Source organism: Pituophis catenifer, unplaced genomic scaffold (assembly GCF_029215685.1).
Source record: "Pituophis catenifer annectens isolate HBS135680 unplaced genomic scaffold, rPitCat1.0.hap2 SCAF_2, whole genome shotgun sequence".
Lineage (NCBI taxonomy): Eukaryota > Metazoa > Chordata > Lepidosauria > Squamata > Colubridae > Pituophis > Pituophis catenifer.
In genome coordinates, this window is record NW_027256882.1 from 296,749,731 (window position 1) to 296,770,840 (window position 21,110).

At 53.8% G+C, this 21,110-nt stretch overlaps 1 protein-coding gene across 1 annotated transcript in view; it reads left to right on the top strand.

Moving 5' to 3' along the window:
• Window positions 1-21,110, top strand: part of UNC13B (unc-13 homolog B) — a 146,854-nt gene that overhangs the window by 75,059 nt on the left and 50,685 nt on the right. Inside the window, 2 exon segments of the mRNA XM_070938998.1 lie at window positions 19,085-19,131; window positions 20,646-20,724. Of these exon segments, the coding sequence (XP_070795099.1) occupies window positions 19,085-19,131; window positions 20,646-20,724 (126 nt within the window).

Sequence of the window (21,110 nt, forward strand, 5' to 3'; positions counted from 1 at the left end):
TAAATACTTAGGATACAATGAAGAAGAGATCATCTAGTCCAACCCAACGGTGTTTAAGTGGTGCTCCAGATGTTTTGGGATTGCCTATCACTATTGGCAGTCCCTTTCCTTGCTTCTGCCACACTCGTTCTCTTTCTATTTGCAGGCCTTTGTATGTTGTAATCTTCTCCAGTTCTTTCTCTTTTCTTCTGCTGTCTCCAGGTATGACCCCTTCCACCATCCGGACCTTTTTTGTCTTTCTTACCATTGAGTGTTAAGTCTGGGTGTTACGTGGCAGGTGCCTGTCTGTCTGAAGTCTCAAAGTCCCAGATCATTTTCTGTGACTTTCTCTCTTTTATGGTCCCACCAGTTCTTGCTTGCAGGCAAATGGTATTTCTTGCAATGCACCATTGTTGCTACTTCGTTGTGCCATTGCTTGTAGTCAGTTTGGTGATCTTGGAGCAGCTAAAACAGATGATCCCCTGTTTCTCCAGCTTCTTCGCAGAAGGGAGCGTTTGCTGTCTGTCGCTGTCTTCTCAATTCTGGCTTTGTATGCCTTTTTCCTTAAGGCTTGGCCTTGTGCAGCCAGAATGTAGACTCTCAATCTCTTCCTTCTTAGTTATTGCCAGGTCTTGTTATGACGTGCTTGGGCTACTATTATTTTTAAGGTACCTGCCATCTAATACTCTAGCCATGCCTCTTTTTCTATTCTTCATTTGGTCTTTTTTATGGACCAGGTTGGTCTCCTCGGCATTTAGTAAGCCTTTGTGGTGTTATAGCTTTGGCACTTAGATGCTCCATTCTTCTTCCTTTCGGCCCCTCTCTTTTTGTGGGGGGCTTTGTCCTTTACGAGGAGAAGGTAGAGGAGAGGTGCCTTGCCTGGGAGCGATGCGGCCTTCCTCTGCCACCGATTCCCCCTGGTTTGCCTCTGCTCTCTGAGCTGCTACTCCTGGCAAGGATTTCTTTACCCCTGGGTAGACTCTGGCACTTCTTCCAACTCTGCTTCTGTGAATTTCCTATTTTCTGTTATAAATCAATGCTGATCTTGGCCTCTGTTTCTGGATGTTGCTCTTTCCAGAACAGTTGCATAATTTTCAGACATCGTTTTCTTGTTGGACTTGATTTGCAATAACAGATCTTTTATTGCTTTGTTTTTGGTCTTTGTGTATTTGCGATGGGGAAACACTTCTCCTTCCAGCAGTCCTGCAGCAGCTGCCCTGGCGGCTCATCCAACAGTCCCGAGTCCCTTTTCATCAGTCGTCCAGAAACTCTGATGAAACACCCAGCGCGGTCTTTGTTGATCTGGGCAATGACCGATCTGGGTCAGGTTTCTATGAATTACCAGTGCTGGAAAGAACAACATCCACCATAGTATGGGAGAAGCACTGGCTCCTCTGAGGAGACCTGTCCACTAGTACAGAATTAACAAGCAACAGAGTTGGAAGGGACCTTGGAGATCTTCTAGTCCAACCCCCAGCTCAAGCAGGAGACCCTATATCATTCCGGGCAAGTGGCTGTCCAGTCTCTTCATAAAAACTTCCAGGAATGGAGCCCCCACAACTCCTGAAGGCATATCCTTCCGCTGGTTCATTGAGCTCACTGAGTTCTCATCTTGTCCAGAGCACCCAAGCCCTACAAACATGTGAAGGTAACGCCTCCCTGAGGGTTATGGCTTCAATTGATTTATTGTTAGAAGTACTAATAGTAATATTAGTAAGAGCCTTGGTGGCGCAGCAGCTTAAAGTGCTGTTAAGTAGCACCAGCTGCCTGCAATTACTGCAAGTTCAAATGTCACCAGGCTCAAGGTTGACTCAGCCTTCCATCCTTCTGAGGTAGGTAAAACGAGGACCCGGTTTGTGGGGGCAATAAGGTGACTTTGTATAAAAAAAGAACACTGCTTGGGGGGGGGCCAAAAGCCCTACTAAGCAGATATATACAAAAGTATGAAGGCTATTGCTCAATGCATTGTAAGCCGCCCTGAGTCTCCGGAAAAGGGCGGCATGTAAATCAAACCAATAAATAAATAAATAAATATATTTATTTAAATAAAAATATAATATTTTTTATTATTTCAATTTAGATAGCTGCCCATATCACATACGTGACTCTTGTTGGCTTTCAATAAAATAGTTGACAAGATTGAAATACAGAATATAAAAATAAAATACAAAGCAGTCGGCATCATCCAATTAGCTATAAACATAGTCAGGAGACAAGTTTTCTCTCCTCTTCTCCCTCTCTCTCTCTCTCTCTCTCTCTCTCTCTCTCTCTCTCTCTCTCTCTCTCTCTCTCTCTCACACACACACACACACACACACACACACACACACGGTGGCTGTGCTGACTCCTGTTTCAACATCATCAGCAAAAGAGACTTGGCTGCTGGTCCATTGTCGAACAGCCCTTAATGTTAGGAGATTCTTGCTGATGTTCAACTAAAATCTGCTTTCTTATCATTTAAAAACCCTGTCCTTGTTTCCTGGAGTGACGGAACAATTCTGTTCCATCTTCTGTTTGACAGCCCTTCAGATGCTGGGAGACAGCTACCCTGTCTTCTCACGGCCCTCTCTTCCGCCAGCGCCTCCAACCTTTTCTCCTACGTTTTTCCTTTCAGGACCCCCCCTCTCTCTCCCCCCCCCTTTTCCTCTTGCTTGCTGTCCTCTGGACACCTTCCAGGTTTTCACTTTCCTCCTTAAGACGTGACACTCAAAACTGAGTGCAGGATTCCGTTGTGGGGTGATGGGTGCAGGCTATATTGTCTCTTGATTGGGACAATATATTTTTGTTAAGGATTGCACCTGATTTTTTTGGACTAATAGTGTTGACTCACCTTCAGCATTTCATCCACCGAGACAGCCGGATCCCCTTCGGATGTTCAGCTGACTAAAGCCCTTTCTCTTCCCATTCTGGGTGTGGGACTTTGATTCTTCCTACCCTAATAATGTTCCACTCTCTCATTCTCCCTGTTGAGATTCATCTTGCTGGTTTCTGCCCACTGTTCCAGCCTGTCGGGAATGACCCAAATCCTGATTTACGCTCTGCTTCCACCCTCCCCCATCATTGTGTCTTTCACAAATTTGCTAACCATATTTTCTGCCCCCTCATTGGAGTCATTTAACAATCTGTTGGTCACACGGAGCCCAAAATGGAGCCCTGCCAAACCCCCTCCAGTATTCCTTGTTGGCTTCATGCAGAGTTATTGACATGTTCTTGTTGGGTGCCAATGGCTAACCGGTTCTGTATCTCTTTAATGGCGGCGCTAAATGGTATCTGGCATTTTTAAACAGTATCTAGCAATGGCTGGAAACTAATCAAGGAGAGAAGCAAACTAGAACTAAGGAGAAACTGCCTGACAGTGAGAACAATTAACCAGAGGAAGGATTTGCCTTCAGAAATTGTGGGTGCTCCATCATTGGAGGTTTTCAAGAAGAGACTAGGCAGCCACTTGTTTGAAATGATATAGGGCTGGGATGGCGAACCTATGGCACGTGTGCCCAAAGTGGCACACAGAGCCATGTCCCCTGGCACACGCGGCATTGCCCGTTCCTGTTCCGGGTTTCTGGCGTGCATGCACGCGCAACAATCAGCTGGCCTTTGTGCATGCAGCAGTGCCGGAAACTGGAAGAGCTGGTCTTCCGTTTTCCTGCATGAGCATGTGCGCTGGCCAGCTGATCGTCACACGCACATGCGTGTCAGAAACCCTGAGGACTAACTGGCCAGCGTGCATGTCCGCGCTGGAAACTGGAAATTCGTTTGGGGGGCGCGCATGCACCCTGGGCAGCTTCTCTTCTGGGTTGTGGCCCAGACGAGCGTGCATGTGTGCTCCTGCCGAAAAGGTTCGCCATCGCTGGTAGAGGGTCTCCTGCTTGAACAGGGGGTTGGATTAGAAGACCTCCAAGGTCCCTTCCAACTCTGTTATTCTGTTAATTAACCAGGGGAACAGCTTGCCGTCAGAATTTGTGGGTGCTCCATCACTGGAGGCCTTCAAGAGGAGACTGGACAACCATTTGACTGGGATGCTATAAGGCCTCCTGCCTTGAGCAAGGGGAAAGGTCAGAAGGCCTCCAAGATCCCTTCCAACTCTATTATTCTAGACCACATTTATTACCTTTTTACTAGGAGCTCGTGGGAGACCTTGTTGCTGTCCACCACATTCCCTGGTCCACTAAATGTGTTAAAAAAACAGATCTTGACCAATCACCCTGATTTCTGCCAAGCGGTTTCTCAAACAATAAATTTTCAGCTGACTCCAAAGAAGAGCAAAGCTCTGAAATTATTCCAGCTAGATGAAATAAGTTCTCAGTAATAATTCCGAAAGTGTGAAAAATGAAATCTACCTTTTTCCACAGGCAGCAATAATTTATGGCTCAGAGAGGCTGACCCTGCCAAGAAAATGGCTGCGGGGCAGATAGATTTGCTTAAAATAATGCGAAGGAGTGAAAATAAGATGACATTTAAAAATATAACTTCCCTTGGAATTAAAATCCATCCTTATTGCATTTATCTCCCCACCTGCTCAAAAGAATCCCTCTCCATCTACCGAGATAATTGTTCCTTCTGAGGTTCAGATGGATTGGGAGGGAAAGCTTCCTGGAAATTGTGTGGTTGTGATGAGCGAGGAATCTGAGCAGCCTTTGCTTCAAGAGGGCAAAAGGACTCGGAAGGCCAATGGCGCCAGAGAAGATCCATCCCAAGGCATCAGTGGAACTCTGAGATAAATGACATCTTAATAGAGAAGGATCTTTCTAGCTTATCTATAAAACATGAGGCATCGTCTGCATCTCTAAGGTTGTTATATTCTCCCTCGTCTACACAACCTCCACAACACGGGAATTTCCAGCAAAGTCCCAGCTGGGAAGGCAAGGAGGCAGGGCTGGGTCTGGGGGCTGCATTTGAAGGCCATAGGCAGCCCACAAATGCTCCCCAAAACTCCCATGGTTTTTGGCCAATTTGTAATGTATTTTTGGGCCAAAAAAAGAAAACGGATAACGGCTTGACCAGAAAATGAGCTCTTAGCTCTACTTAATTCCTGATATTTCCTGGCCCCCTCCTCATCTCCCAGCCACCCTGTGGGACCCTGGCCCCTGGCACTGCCCGGTTGGGTCAAGGAAGTGGAGCCCTGCTAGAGATAGAGAAAAAGGAAGGGTGCGGAATGACCAGCAGAGCCCCAGGGCATTCAGACAGCAGCAGAAAGAGAGAAGGGCCTAAATGAAGACCCCGGCAGCTGGTCTTCCTAAGCCGTGTGCCCCATTGTGGAAAGACTTTGCCTCACTTGAGCCTCTTGCTTTATTTTTTGCTGCTCCCCAAAAAAAGTGACTCTGAGCAAGACCTGGTCCAAGATTCAGGGTCAAGTGCAAGAAGTCAGGAGTCCAGGCAGTTCAAGTAAATACAGGTTTATTGTATGCTAAAGCTCTCTACAAGAATCTGAACTACTAACGCTCAAAGCAAATTGGCGATAGATAAGTATCGACAGAATTCAAGGTGGGCTGGACTTAGATCTCCCATGGACACGAAGGGACTCGAGACTGATGACATGTTTGACCCCTCCCTCCAGGTCAGCCTGGTCATCTACATCCAGCGGACTAGAGATGGGGGACCAGCTGGCCTTAGGGGAATGCAGGGGGGACCAGTTTCAGAGACAAACATGGCAGGCCTGCCCCCCCCCCCCCAATTCACTGCACGGGGGCCGCAATGTGGCACTTGTGGCAAATGGATAACAAAGTCTTGGGAATGTACAGCAGCCTAAATGTGTGTGGCGGAAACTCTCCACAATCTTCTCCATGGGTCCCTTTCTGTCACCTCCTCAGGTAGCTGTGAAGTCCTGAGGTCAGAGGCACACTGGCGATGCATGAAGGAAAAAGTCTGCTTGAGTAAGGCTCTCCAACCTTGGCAGCTTTAAGACTTGTGGACTTCAATTTTGGCTGGGGAATTCTGGGAGTTGAAGTCCACAAGTCTTAAAGTTGCTAAAGTTGGAGACACACCTGTGCTGCTGCCTTGCTGTGGACCAGAAACGGCTTTGTGGAGCAGCCGCCAGTCGGGATAAAGGCCGGCGCTTCCTGGTTGCTGGGCTGGGATCAGCTGAGTCCCCAGACGTCCGTGGAAGAGAAGGGTTCTTTGGATGCTTTCTGGTCTGGTTGCAGGCTGAGATTTGGGCCCGAAGTGGCCTGGTGGGAGAGTGCCATCCTGCTGCTTTTGCTTTTGGCCAATCACAGATTTGGGAGAACCCCTCATTCTGTTGAGATGCCCCCCAAGTGAAGAAGCGTTCCTTGCAAATCTATGTATCCTTCTGTTTCTCACATGGATAGGAAGATTTGGGGAGAAGAGCTCCAAAGGTTCTTTGGAGCTCGCCTTCAGAAGTTGTGGGCGCTTCATCACTGGGTGATTTTAAGAAGAGAGACTGGACAGTCACTTGTCTGTAATGGTACAGGGTCTCCTGCTTGAAGACCTCCAAGGTCCCTTCCAGCTCTGATCTGATTGATTGATTTGATTGATTGATTGTTCTTGTCACTAAGTTGGCCCCATTTGGCTCTGTTTCTCACTGTTATTTATTATTTATTATTTTATTCAATTTATATCCCGCCCTTCTCCTAGCGGACTCAGGGTGGTGCACAGCCAGAACTAAAACACATACCAATACAAAATTTAAAATTTTTAAAAGAATTATATAACTGTGGCCCAAAATTTAAAACATTCAAACTAAAACCCATTTGACAATTTAAAAGGCTAAAAAAGGGGGGGGTTCACGCCAGCCCTGCTTGATGGAAAAAAAAGGTTTTTAGGGCATGGCGAAAAACCCAGAGATCCGATATCCTTCGTATTTCCGGGGGCAAATCGTTCCAGAGGGCAGGAGCTGCCACAGAGAAAGCCCTTCCCCTCGGGGTCGCCAGCCGACATTGCCTGGCTGACGGCACCCTGAGGAGTCCCTCTCTGTGGGAGCACACTGGTCGGTGGGAGGCTATCGGCGGCAGAAGGCGGTCCCGCAAATACCCAGGTCCTATGCCATGGAGCGCTTTAAAGGTGGTGACCAACACCTTGAAGCGCACCCGGAAGACCACTGGAAGCCAATGCAGCTCACGCAGGAGAGGTGTCACATGGGAGCGCCCCCTCGCTCCCATAATCCCCCGCGCGGCCACATTCTGCACCAGTTGGAGCCTCCGGGTGCTCCTCAAGGGGAGCCCCATGTAGAGAGCATTGCAGTAGTCCAGGCGGGAAGTGACGACCGCCTGAGTGACTGTACGTAAGGAGTCCCGATCCAGAAAGGGACGCAACTGGCAAATCAGGCAAACCTGATAAAAAAGCCCCCCTGGCCATGGCCGTCATATGCTCTTCTAAAGACAGCTGTGCATCCAGGGGGACACCCAAGTTGCAAGCCCTCTCCGTGGGGGCCAATAACTCACCCCCAGTAGCCAGCGATGGCACCAGCTGGCTATATCGGGACGCCGGAAGCTACAGCCACTCGGTCTTGGAAGGGTTGAGTCGGAGCCTGTTACTCCCCATCCAGGTCCGCATGGCCTCCAGGCACCGGGACATCACTTCAAGGGCATCGTTGGGGTGGCCTGGGGTGGAGATGTACAGCTGAGTATCATCAGCGTACTGATGGAACTCCACCCCAAAGCCACGGATGATCTCACCCAGCGGCTTCACTTAAATGTTGAACAGAAGGGGCGAGAGGACTGACCCCTGCGGCACCCCACAACCAAGGCGCCTCGGGGTCAACCTCTGCCCCCCTGCCAACACCGACTGCGACCGGTCGGAGAAATAGGAGGAGAACCACCACTGTTGTCCAGGAGTCATTTGTTCTCTGGGAACTAAATATCTGCATGAGGGTTAAACAAAGATCTGAAGATCTCTCTGAAGAAGCAGACGGGTAGCTGAGGGGTTCTTTAGGGTGTGGTGCTGCTTTGAGAAAACCAGCCAACTACTCTTGACCGATTTAGTGTCCTCTTCCTGTAATCCAGAGTGCTTAGGAGCTCAAGTGAACGCAGAAGGCAGTGACCAAACTCACGCCTGGAGTGTCTGTTTTGTTGACTGGGTGATGTTCATCTCCCATCAGTTGCGCAAGCCAGCCGTTGTCTTGCTCATGATGACTCACGTCTTAGTCACCTTCCCTTTGGAGTACTGTAACGTGCCGTACATGGGGCTGCCCTTGAGGAGCAGTCAGAAGCTGCAGCTGGCCCCGAACGTAGCGGCGTGGGCAGTGCTTGGCACCACTCCCTGCAGCCACGTAACGCTGCCGTTCCACGTGCTGCAGTGACTTCTGGGTACAAGTCGAGTTGTTAGTTGCCACCTACAAAACAGGACCAGGGCTAGGAAGTTTGTGGAGCTGCCTTTCTCCCACTGGTCCTGCTCACCCCACAGGTGTACCAAGGAGGGTGTACACACCTGTTAACCATCGTCACCCGTGGGACCAGGAACCTGCCCTGCGGAACAGCCCCCCCCCCACCCCCAGAGGCATGGATACCTGACCCTGTTCAGAAGCCCTGCTGTCCTAGAAGCCCTGGGTTTTGCCTAGGAGTTAGGCTGGCCTGCTTGTTGCTTTTGTGGCCTTACAACCACAAGGGATCATTTACTTTGGACTTTGTGGGTTACCCAATTATTGGGTTTCTAGTCTTGAGATGCTACTCGATAACTGGGTGTTGTGAGATAGGTGACCGTGTAAATTATTGGCATAAATAAAACAAGATTTCCCTAGATCACGGGTGTCAAACTCGCCATGTCATGTTACTCTCATGTGGCGTTTCATAACATTTTACCTTTCGCTGAGCTGGGGTGGGCGTGGCCTGCGCGTGACTCATCCGGCCGTCGGGCTGCCAGTTTGACACCCCTGCCCTAGACGAAGGGATTCCACCTCTTATGGCCGTAGGAGTGCATCCTGGTAGCATACTGCTGTATAATGATAGGTACTCGTGTCTTATTTATTTATTTATTTTATACCGCCCTTCTCCCGAAGGACTCAGGCCGGTGTACAGCCAGAAATAAAACCATGACAATAGAAAAATTAAAAACAAGTTAAAACAATTAAATCAATTGGCCAAAAATTCTAATAAAACAACCCATTAAAATAGTAAAAATATTATTATTATTTAGGCCAGCCCTGCTTGTTGGAATAATAATGTTTTTAGGGCATGGCGAAAGGTACACAGGTCAGTAATCCTACGAATCTCCAGGGGCAGCTCATTCCAGAGGGTGGGGACCCCCACAGAGAATGCTCTCCTCCTGGGGGTCGTCAGCCGGCATTGTCTAGCTGACGGCACCCGGAGGAGCCCCTCTTTGTGGGAGCGTACCGGTCGATGGGAGGCTATCGGTGGCAGAAGGCGGTCTCGTAGATACCCAGGTCCCATGCCATGGAGCGCTTTAAAGGTGGCAACCAACATCTTGAACACCTTATTTATACCCCAGTGCGCTGCATGCATTACTGTTTCTGCCACTTTCCTTTTGTTGTCGCGTTGTAAGCCCTAACAATGTCAGCTGCCTTGAGCTATTTTGGTGATCGAGGTGGAGAGGCACACTGGACCTGTCGATCAGCCCATCAGTCAAGGATCTTGTTCTTGGGAAACCTTCGCCCCTTTTGCGATGCCCGTTGTGGGAGACCTGCTCCTGAAGCCCCTCCAGAGCCTGACAGCCAAGTTGCCCTTAGATGTAAAGCTCTTTGAAACCTGAACATTTTGAGCCTGTCCAATTGGAACTTACAAAGTCTGTGTTGTTTGGAAAGCAACCTGAATATATATACACATCTATCCATATCCATCTATATTTGCATACGTATATTTATGTGTGTTGTGCAGGATTTGGTGAGGGCTGTGCAGGAGATGCAGATCAGAACTCGCCTGGTTCTGTGCCAGCCAGAGTTGATACGGCAGAAATGACTTGTGTGCTGTCCTCACTTGGGCCCATCCCCGCATCCTCCTCCTTCAGGAGCTCCATTTCATATCTGAGGTGGGGAAGAAAAGCAGGGAGGGGGAGGAGAGCGAATGCATTTGGCTGACCTTCATGGATCTCACTCGGCAAGCAAGGAGGATTAAGGGGCTTTGTGGCTTCCTTTTAACCTACTCTCAGTCGGTTAGCAGGTGCCCTGAAAGGATAAAGAGGAGTCCTGTCACCTGGGGAAACTGGGGGCTCCCCTGATGACCTGAGGTGCAGGTAAGGCCTCCTGGGGCCACCATCCTTGAAGGCGAAAGGGCAGCATCCGAAGGAACCGTCCAATTGTTACTGCTCAGAGTAGGGTATCTGGGAGGGAAAAACATAAGCAGAACTGGTGCTTGGAGTTGGAACTCAAACCCCGGCCTTGGTAGTGGAAAAAGAGAAAGTTCCTTTAGAGGTGGCCCAAGGAGGACGATGCATGGAGGGTCACCACCATGGATTGGCTGCAGGAGCCCTCTGTGCTTCAGGACGCTCCCAAAACACAACTCGTCTAATGGATGCAGATGCGGTTTGGTTGATTCTATGGCCAATGCTATTTTGTGTGTGTCTGTGTGTGCGTGTTCTCTCCCCTGACCAGCATCCCATGTTTCTGTCCCTTTTCTCGACAGCCATGTTCTGGGCCATGGGAAGCTCTGGCCACGAGTGCCGCCTGTTCAGGCAGGGAGGGGCTCAGCCCTCGGCTGCTTTGTAGCCTCCTGGAAGAGAGAGCGAGAACCAGGCTGGCCTTGGATTATGCCCGTTAGCAGAAGAGAGGATTGCCTCTGTGTCAGAAAATTTGGCTGCTCGGAGACGCTTTCCGGCTGGGCAGCTGCCCCAGAAGCTGGTTTGCCAGTTTTTTGGGGAGATGAAGAAGCTCCTCCCAGCCACACCCCGGGAGCTCCCCCTGGGCCAGAAGCAGCACGCCCTGCTCCCCTTCATGGAGATGGAAGCAGCCCCCTTTGCCTGCCAGTGGAAGGCCCGCAGCGTGGGCTTTCCTGCCAGCCCAGAGAAGAACGGCGGATGTAGGGAGGCAGGTCAAGATGAGGCTGAGGAGGCCCGGCCATCCCAGGGCGGATGTGCCAAGGCCTCCTGCAGGAGGGAGCCCCAGTCCCTGGTCATGGAGAACCCTAGGGAGCCGGGCAAGAGCCTCGCAGTGCCAGGCATTGGCACAGGGTGTAGGGTAGCTGCAGAGGAGGAGCCTCTTCTGAGTAAGCCCGCCTGCCCTGCCAGGAACAGAGACCGCTCTGCTGACGTCATTGATTACATTGTGAAAGAGCTGCAAGGAATAAGCCGCATTCAGACCGAGATTGCAGAACTTCAGCAGCACCTCACCTTGATCAAGGGGTCGGTGGACGAAGTGTCCAGCTGCGTGGACTCTGTCTTGAGTGAGATCGAGGGCCTGCAGAGCAGCGGCGGGACCACCACCAAAACCTCCACCGTGCTGAGAGGCCCAGGGACCTTGGTCGGGGCCCCCACCAAGGAGCCGGTGTTGTACTTTTATGGCATCCCTGAGCAGGAGGGGGAGAACACAAAGGAAATTGTCTGCCGCTTCCTGTCCGAGTATCATTGCTTCAATGGCCTCCAGCGCAGCAAGAACATCAAGGAGGCTTACAGATCGGGGGCGTCCACAGGGGTCCCATTCGCGCCTCGCCCTGCTGTTGTGAAACTCGCCACGGCCGAGCACCGAGACTTCATCCTCCAGAAGTCCATCCTCTTGCAGAACGCAGGAATAACCATTGCTGAGCAGCACAGCGCAGTGAGCCTTGGCGGGCAGCTGGGCGTGTTGCCGTCCTCTGGCCTGAGACCCCAGCCCTGGGACTTCCCCAACTCTCAGGGAGAAGGAGGGAGGAGGGATGGGGGTGGTCAGCTCCGGAAGGACTCCTGCCAGGCTCAGCCCGAGAAGCAACGCCGCGAGAACCACCTGCTCCGCGTAGGCGAGAAGGCCGGCTTGCCACAAAAGTCCACTTTAGCTAAGAAGAGCAGTTTAATTTCTGAACTTGAGGAAAAGGTGGGGAGGGTCGTACAGATCATCAGCAGCAACGAGCAGACTATGCACAAAAACCACACTTCCGCCTGCGTCTCCGAAGCCCCCCAAAAGCTGCTGGAGGTCTCAAAAAACCACATGGGGAAGCCCTGGCCTTTGGGGGAACTCTTAACTCTCAGGGGCTTGGAGGCCACTCCGGAGAAAGGAAGGGACCACGGCTCAGAGGCTGAGAACATGGTCAAGGACTCCTCCTTCCCCTCTCCCACAGGTGTGGACAAAGCAGGAGGGCTGATTCCAGGGGCGAAGGAGACCGACTGTGAGGGTCTTAGTCCTGAGCAGGTCAACCTGGAGAAGGAGGAGAAGGAGGCACCACACAAGGACGTGATCCTGCCAGGATGTGAGGCTGCCGTGCACAAGTTAATGGGCAGCAGCGAAACGCTCAAGGACATGATCGAGATTGACTTGAACGAGCAGGATCCCACCGATCACGTCTTCCGGGATGTCTTGGAGAACTCCCAGTTCTTCCTCCAGCATTCGCAGGGCAACGTCGACCTGGTGGACATGAGGTTCTACACCAACAAGCTGGGGAAGGCACTCAGCCACTTCCGGTCCGCCCTGCAGGTGGTCTTCCACAAGTTGGAGACGGCTGACTCGGAGGTCGTCCTCGGAGGTGACCACGGCTTCCCTGTGGCAAGTGAGCCGGTGTCAGAGGCGCACATCAGCCTGGAGACCGTGGCCGAGAGCCCGCCGAGCCTGTCTTCGAACAGCCAAGCCAACACGGCTGTGAGCAGCGACAGTGCGAGCTCCCCACAGAAGTCCCTCCCGAGCGCCTCCCCCTCTGCCAAGGAGGCCCCTGCCCTTCCTGCGGTGGCCCCTGTGGACTCTGGGAGTTGTGTGGATCAGCCCTTCCCCACTGAGCCTCCCCAACCGGCGGACCTTCCTGGGCAGAGACCCCTGAGCCTGGAGAAGGTGTGTGCAGAGACCATTTACTTGAACAAATGCATCAACAACTTCAAAAATGTCCTGAGGGAGAAAAGGCAAATGCGCCGGAGGTGCTTGAAGGAGCTGGCCCAGGAGCCGAGCTGGACTTCGGCCGAGGAGACGCCTGCAGGTACAGGGCCCCCTTTGAGACCCCTCCTTCCCAAATGCTTTCCTCCTCCTGCTCCGTAGTGGCCAGGGTGGTAAGCGGGAGCTGAAGAGTTGCCCACAAGCACCAAGGCAACTTTTAAGACAAATGCCAAAGCCCAGAGCGGCCTCTCTGAAGGAGCTGCTGGCCCTCTTCTCTGGCTCTGGGCCAGCCCATGGCGGGTGAGAAAGAGCCTGTGCAGCCCCATCAGAGGGCCCACTTTTGGCAAGGGGAGCGGCAGGTGGCTGGTTGGGAAAACCCCTTTGGGGTGCCTGAAATGCTCGTCTCCACGAACACCTTTGATTAATAACCTTCTTTCCTCTCCCAGCTACCGTGTGTCCCTTGAGGGCCCAGACAAAGCATGCTTCTGCCCCAGACCAACCTGACATGGCTTGGGCCTCAAGACCAGAGGTTCCCCGAGGGGGCTGGAGGGAGAAGGGTCCCCCCCAAAGCCTAGCAGCTGGCAACCAAGGGATGAAGGGGGTGCTTGAGACGTGGATTGCAGCCTTTCTGCTGCTTTGGCCAGGAGGAAGGGTGTGGACGGAGAGGTGGAAGGAGGCTTGGCCTAGAAAGAGCCACCAGTGATGGGGAAGGGGCCGGGAGGAGCTGCGTCTGCCTCGTCCCTTCCCTGGGCTGGTGCAGCCCCTGCCCTGGAGCCCGTTTGGCCCGGCTTCCTGCCATGGACGCCTTCCTTGGCCATCTTGAAAGGGAGAAGGATGTGGTTGTCCCAGGTGCCCCCCCCCCTCCCAGTTGCCTATTTCCCTAATGAACAAGGGAGTCTCTGGCTGCCAAACCCCCACCCCCCCCCACCCCGCTCCGGTTTGGTTCCCACTTTACTTTTCAGGGAAAGGCTGTGCTGGACCCAGGAGGTTCACTGCAGGCCCCAGAGGCCGTGGGGTGCTGCCATTGGCAGAGAGAGGTCAGGAACTCCGCTCTTGGTGCTGTGCCCAGCACGGAGCCAAGGGAAACAGGGAAGTGTTGCAGCCTAAACCCAGGGACCTTAAAATACCTGCCAGACTCAGAGGTTCGTGTAAAGGCGACCATGGGGAGGGGGGGGATTCATTGGACCGGGGAGGGGGGGAAGCCATAGCAGCTGAGATTCCTGTTAGAAGCACATGCTTCCCTCGTTGTCCCTTGGCTGGGAGATGAGCAACATGTCATCCATCCATCCACCTCCCATTTTGAAAGAGAGAAGCCTGGTCCCACCCGATCTCTCTTGAGGTAGGCAGATGTTATCGCTGCGAAAACCCCACAGGAGCAAAGAGCTGCTGGTCTCTTGCTCAGGGTGGCTGATAGGTAAACAGCAGCCACTCGCTCTCCCTGGGCCACGTCGGAAGCCTCGGACACGCTGGGCCCCTGCCTGGTCCTGGAGAGCTTCCGGCTGCCTTCCTCGCTTCCCCACGTGCTGAAGACTGACTCGGAATGGCAGGGAAACCGGGGCTCGCATGTCTGGTTGGCACAGCATGTTTTTCGCCTCGTCCCTGTGGAGGGCAGGACTGATTCCTCCACCGATTCTTTCCGTGTCTTCTGAGTCAGGTCTGTTTCCGGTGCCTTTGGAGATGTTGGGTTTGAGTTGCTGGCTGAGAATGATGGCAGCTCCACCATGAGACACCTGGAACCCAAACTCTCCCCCCCCCCTCAAAGTTGGGAAACTGCATTGGGGTGGGGGAGGGGAGGAGTTAGCCTGTGAAGAGCAGGTACAGGTGGAGGGAAGAGGCAGGCCCAAAGCACCACAGATCTCCCCCCCTCAATGCCTAGAGCTCCATTGCTCTCCCACGGTGGTGGAGTTGGAGCCTTCAGATGTTTGCTGAGAAGTTGCCCCGCTGGCCGGGTTTCTCTTCTGTTGCCGCTTTGTGTGAGCGTCAGACTCGTTTCGACTATCAGCTGCTTTGTCTTCCTTGGATGAATCATGTTGCCTCTTTGGCTTGTTGCAGGCCAAGCGCCCCCTGAGGTCCTTGGTGCTCCCTGAGCTTGGCTGTTTCCTCCTCCCCACAAAGACATTTTGTTGCTCATGGCTTTCAGTTCTGACTGAATGGTGGGGAACGGAAGGGTTTATATTCTTTGCGGTCATCCTTCCATTCCCCGGCATTCAGTCAGAACCGAAGAAGCTTCGCGGATGAGAAGCAAAACGTCTTGGAGAAAAAGCCTAGGAAGTCCAGGTGCCTTTTGAAAGAAAGCACCTTTGGGCCAGACTGAGAATCTCCACAGATATTCAGCCAAACATCCCCATTTTGGACGGGCCTTCAAATAGGCCCTTTGGCAAAAGGTTTGTTTCTTCTTTTGTTCAAAGGCCAGGATCTCTGCAGGTAAAACCAGAGTTTGGCATGGATTTGTTACGGTTTGCTGGAGTTTCCTCTTAAAGCATCTAACTTGGATGTCTGTTTCGGGTTTTTTATTCTATGATGCAGCCCCCCTCCCCCCAGAGCCAGTCTGGAGCCAAGTGGCACCAAAATCAAATCAGTCAGTTTGTGAAAATGGGCTTTGAGCTGCACACACGGAAGAGCCGCCAGAGGAAGAGGAGGCCCCCGGGGAACATCTCTTCACAACTCATCACCTGCCATCAGACCGCGACCCATTGACGTCAATTTCAGACCCTTCCAGAATGCTGGGGTGGGGTGGGGTGGGGTGATTTTAGGCATAACATAATGATTTGGACTTTCTGTTAGTTACGGTATCCGACCCTAAACCAGGGATGGGCAACTATAGCAACTTTATGCCCAGTGGACTTCAACTCCATGCTGGCTCATGAATTCTGGGAGTTGAAGTCCACCAGTCGTAAGGTTGCCATATTTCCCCCTCCCCCAGCCACTGCCTCCCTGGAGACTTCCCTACTGCGATAAGCCCCCCTCCTTCAGCCTCGCTCAGGGCTTTCTCCACCCCGCGGTTACGGATGGGATCCAGGGGGAGACTTGCGTGGGATCCCCGGTCCAGTGTCAGGAGTTGAACGGGATGGCTTGGGTGGCTTTCTCACACGTTTAGGATCCGGTCCGGCTTCTCCGTATCAAGCGGTAAAGCTGTTTTGTGCTCGCTAGGGCAAAGCCGAGCAAGGCTAAGCGATGGCTGCCCTGAAAGGCCAAGAGAGCCTGCACTGAAAACATGGACCCAGCACATCTCGGCCTCCCTGGCCGCTGCCTCTCCAGCAGCTGGTCCTCCCCGCCCAGAGGGGGATTGTGGGTTGGGGTCAACATGGCTGTGCAAGTCTGCTCCGCTGGCCAGGCTTTGTCCGTAACCGAGACGTGTTCCACTAACCATGTTTCCTCTCCTTTCCTCTCTGCTTTTTCCCCCTTTGCAGAAAGAAGTAGAGGAGAACTTCAGGTTATTGACTCTCCTTTGTGTGTTTCTGACTGACTCCGGTGTGTGTCGTTCTTGCATGTCCCCTTGAGTTGCTTTGGCTGAGGCTTGATGTGTTTGGGGAGGGTTGGCATGTGCCAGCTTCTGGGGCATGGCTCATCCGGACAGAGACCGCGGGGTGCCTTGGCCTGTCGGAGGAGCCAAGAGCCGATTCCCCACCGAGATCCCTGGGTGACACGCGCACACGCATACACCCAGCCCAGTTCCCAAGGAGGACGAGGGAGCTGCATGACACAGGAAGGCTGGTGGGGGGGGGAGCCAGGTGGGCTTCAGGGCCCTGCAGAGGTGGGGATTCCCTTCTGGCCCGCTTCTCTGCCCCTTCCTCTGGAAGGATTCTGCTGGAATGACCGCCCATTGCTCCTTATTTAAAGATATAAAGAAAGAAATATAAACATCACCAGCCTGGGAGAAGAGAAGTGGTTTCTTTGCCATGCTCTCTGGCAATGAGCAAACACCGTTTCCTTTAAAGGCTGGGAAAAGAGGACCGTATGAACCCCCTGCCCCAGGTGCGGGGGGTAGATTCCTCACTTTCTAGCATCAGAAAAATCGGTGGGCACAAAGGAACCCCAGTGCTCCCCAGGGCTGCCCCCCTTTGTTTGCAAAGGCAGCTGATGCCCCAAAGCTCCGGTCTGTAAGAGATCCTGCTTGGTTCTCTCTGCAGCCAGGAGTTGGTGTAAGACTTGGTGCTCCTTGGGGCCCCGAGCCCATTTTCCCCAGGAGACGAGAGTTGCAGGAGACACCCACATTTGTTGGGGGGCAGATAAGTCGGGGAGAACATTCCAGTTCATCTGCCAGTAGAGCCACAAAGGAGCAGCTGGAAACGGAGAAAAAAGAGCAGCCGCTCTTCAGCTTATGCTGCCTCTATTCTTCCTTTCTTTCTAAAGGCACGCCGGGGTTTGTGCAGCGGGCAGTGCCAGCCAAACTCAGAAATTCTGGCACAAATGTTTTGGCCTTGGCTATGAATGGGGGAGAGCCATCCCCGGAGGGTCTTTTTCATTCCTGTTTTTGGCGGGTGGGGGGGGGCAGCTCCTCGATCAAAGGATGGCCTTTTTGTTGGCAGCTGAAACGCTTCAAAGCAATAAGCCAGAAATCCTCCTCTTTTCCTGGAATCTTTTTCCTGCTGGACATAAAAGGGGCAGAACGATATCTGGAAGGCGGCCCTTCGTGAGAGGGGTGGGGGCTGCCAAACCAGCAGGATCCGTGTTCTGCAGAGGAGGAAGGCTGGGGTAATTGACTGCAAGTTGGATTATCGCAGGTCACACCAAGTGCAAGGAAGCCATGAAGACTGTTTGCTCTCTGGGACAGAGATGCTGGCAGGAGCTCAGGTTACGTCCAGCAGAAAGCCAAGCAGAACTGCAGCCAGTGGTGGACTAGAGTGCCGGAGGCCAAATTGGGGTGGGGGTCCAATGATTGGGGTGGTAGGGAGCGCGCCTCTCCACCCAAGGGAGGAGAAACCTGATTTTTGTTGCTAGCTGGCTTGTCCCTTTTGCTGCCTCTGGGGAAGAGCCAGTGGAGACGGTTGTGCAAAATCTTAAAGTAGGGAACAAGCAGCCGTTATTTCTGGAGCCACCGTGAGCCGGCTGTGTGGGTGTGGCGGGTCACACTCAGGGTTGGGGGTGGGGGGCTGACTGTCCCTCTTTCTGAGGGCTTCCCAACCAGCTTCTCTTTAGCAGCCGCAGCAATAATTCCTTTGCTTTGGAGACAGACGCTGCTTGGACGCTGCGTGGGGCAGGGGTGCCCAGCCTTGGCAACTTTAAGAATTCAACTCCCAGAATTCCCCAGCCAGCCACAGCCACACTCTCCGCCTTGCTGTTCCACAGAGGCAGCAGAAGAGACAGGCCAGCTATGCCGCCTGGGGAATTCTGGGAGCTGAAGTCCACAAGTCTTTAAAGTTGCCACGGTTGGACACCCCAGTGAAGGGAATTGCTCTGTCTGGTGCACCAGCAGGCCCCCCCCTCGCACCTTCTCTTGGTCTGGGGGAGGAAGAGGAGGAGACCTCCTTCATGCCCTCTTCTGTAGGGGCCAGAGACTCCTTCCCCTCCTCTCAGCCCTGCCTGCAGCCAGCTGTGAGCTGCAGGGGCGGCTGCTCCCATGCTTGGAAGGTCTCCCTCGGGAGGAATTCCCTGCCAGGAGAGGGCAGGCTGTGCCCGTGGTCATGCAGAGGAGCTCTCGTGGGTGTCCCGGGCTGCTCTGGAGGGTGAATCACCCGGCCAGTGACTGCCATGCAAAGCCCCCGGAGCTCAGGGTCTTGGCAGGTCTGCCCAGGACTGGACTCCCTGGTTCCACCATCTTGGGTGAGGCCTCGGGCTCACCTGTGCCTCTGCCAGTGCCCCCGGAAGATGCAGGTGCCGCAGTGGCTGCGGGTGCAAGAGACCAGTTGGAGCGGCGATTCTGGCCTGTCCCCCAAGGGCCCTGGGGGCTTTGCAAAGAGGGGGCTTCAGTGGATGTATGTGGTGTCCCCACATCAGTCTTACCAACCTGGGCGAAAGGTTTGCACTTGGCAGGCTGAGATCGTAGAAGAAAGTTTCCCCTCCCCTTTTTCCCCCTAGGTTGCTCTGTTTCCTTCCCTCGTGTCCACACCGGTGCCTCCCATCAGCCCCACCCCACCCCCATCCCTGCTGTGGACCGCTGACCATGGAGCGCCTGCCTCTGTTCTTATGCATGGACCTCCTCCGTGGCTGCCTCCCTTCTGCTTGCTGGCTGGGAAATAATTCTGTCCTTTTCTCTCTTTCCCATCATCGAAGAGTCCGGACGATGGCGAGCCCTCCAAGTCTCCGTGGTTCAAAGGAGGGTGAGTAGCCTCTGGGGCCCCTGCAGTACTTGCTTGCTCCCCCCACCCGTGACCCAGATGGGGCTGCACCTCATGGGGCGCCCCGATTCCCCAGGGCAGGAGGCGAGTTTGGCTTCCAGGGTTCAGCCAACCAGACGGCCCCCAATGGAGGCTGTTCCAGGGTGTTTCTCTGCCCCCTTGGGGTCCTGGCACCTGAGCACCACCTTCCCTGGGGCCGCAGCTCTCTCCCCTCCCCCCTCCCGCTTCTTGGTACCAGGAAAGCCATGTTAATCTGCGGGAACCAGAAATCAGGAGGAGCCAACAGTTTTTTGAATCAAAACGTTTAACTCTTTCAAAAATTGCATTATTCTGACCAAGAGGCTTCTCTGCTGCAGGAGAATAACCCCACCCCATCCTTGGAAGTCAGGATGGAAAAGGTGGCGGCCCAAAGGAAAGGATTTCGCCTCTGTGCGCTTTGGCTAAGGGCACGGAATGCCAGCCGTGCCCCTCCCTCAATCGGGAGAGGGGAGGGGACAGCTTGCCATGAGCCAGCCTGAGTACTTTCTGCCATCAGAGCTGGTCTTTCCATGGGCGCATCTTTCCTTCCTTCCTTCCTTCCTTCCTCCCTCCCTCCCTCCCTCCCTCCCCCCCTCCCCTCCCCTCCCCCCCCTCCCTCCCAGGCTGCTCCTGATCCCAGGCCTTGAAAGCTTTTGAAGCCGAGCTCTCCCCCTCCCCTTCTTTCCAGCCTGCCAGGGGAGGTGGGGGCCTGCCAGGGGAAAAGCGGAGAAGCCCCCCTTTACAGGCTGTTTGATTTTCCGTGTGTGAATATACTTGAATAGAGCCAGATGGCTTTGATCTGCAACATTTGAATTCGCTGCTGCTGCTTGTGCACAACTGTTGGGGGGGGGGGTGCACAAATGAGGGGGGGGGGAGGGGGATGACACAGCAGCCTCAACCTGGACTGAGACTGTTCCAGAGCAGAGCATACAGGGGAAGGGCAATGGGGGGTGGGGGGGTTGACTCTGATTTTACAGAGGGATTCCGGCCCAGCCTTCCCCACAGGCTGCAGGAGCCCTGAGCTGGCATCAGCACAAAGGAGAGCAGTAAAGCCGCCCATGGGGGTGGGGGGGGTTGACTTTGAGCAGAGGGCAAAGAAGGCCCGCTTCAGGGTCCTTGGGGGTCCCACGATTAGGGGGGGATCTTTGAGGGGATCTTCTAAGATGCCACCATTTTACTCCCTGGTAAATCTGGGCAGTTCCCGTTGCTCTCCTGGGAAAAGCGGAGAGAAGCCCCTGGTTTAACAAAGGGGGGGGGGCGATGGGAGTAGGACGTTGAGGGGCCTTTGAGAGTCCCAGGCGGGAGGCTCTTTCTGTATCCAGACCCACAAAGGCTCTCGCCACGTCCCCAGCCCCTCTTGCCTCGGCCAGGGGGCTTCCCGCCTTCACCCCGTTCTCTTTGTGGCCAGGGAGCGCCTGGCTGGGCTTCCGCCATGCCCTCCTTGCCCACCCTAACGCCTCCCCCCTTGTTGCTTCTAGGCCAGTGGGCGGCCTGTACGGCATCGACAGCATGCCTGACCTACGCCAGAAGAAGCCCCTTCCCCTCGTCAGTGATCTGGTGAGAGGACCCCCTCGGTGACATTATGGGGCGCCCCTTTGCTTTGGGCCTCTGGGCAGAGGCTGCAGGGTCTTCCCAGAGTGCAGGTGGGGGGGGGGGCAGAGAGGCCTTCACACATCCTACTCTCGAGCAGCAAAGAGAGGGTCCCACAAAATGGGGACTGTGATCCATCTAGTTGTGGGGTCTTGAGAGTACCTCCCCCCCCCCAACTGCAGCCTCTCCTCCCAATGAAAGTGGGGGGGAGGACTGGGAGAAGAGGTGATTGGCTGGAAACAGCCCCAGGGCAGGAAAATGGGAGGGGGCCCTTGGGGTGTATTTTGGGGGGAAGGCTTCCCTCTGTGCTTCCAGGTGACAGAGTTAAAAAGGGGGGGGGAATTTCCAGCTAT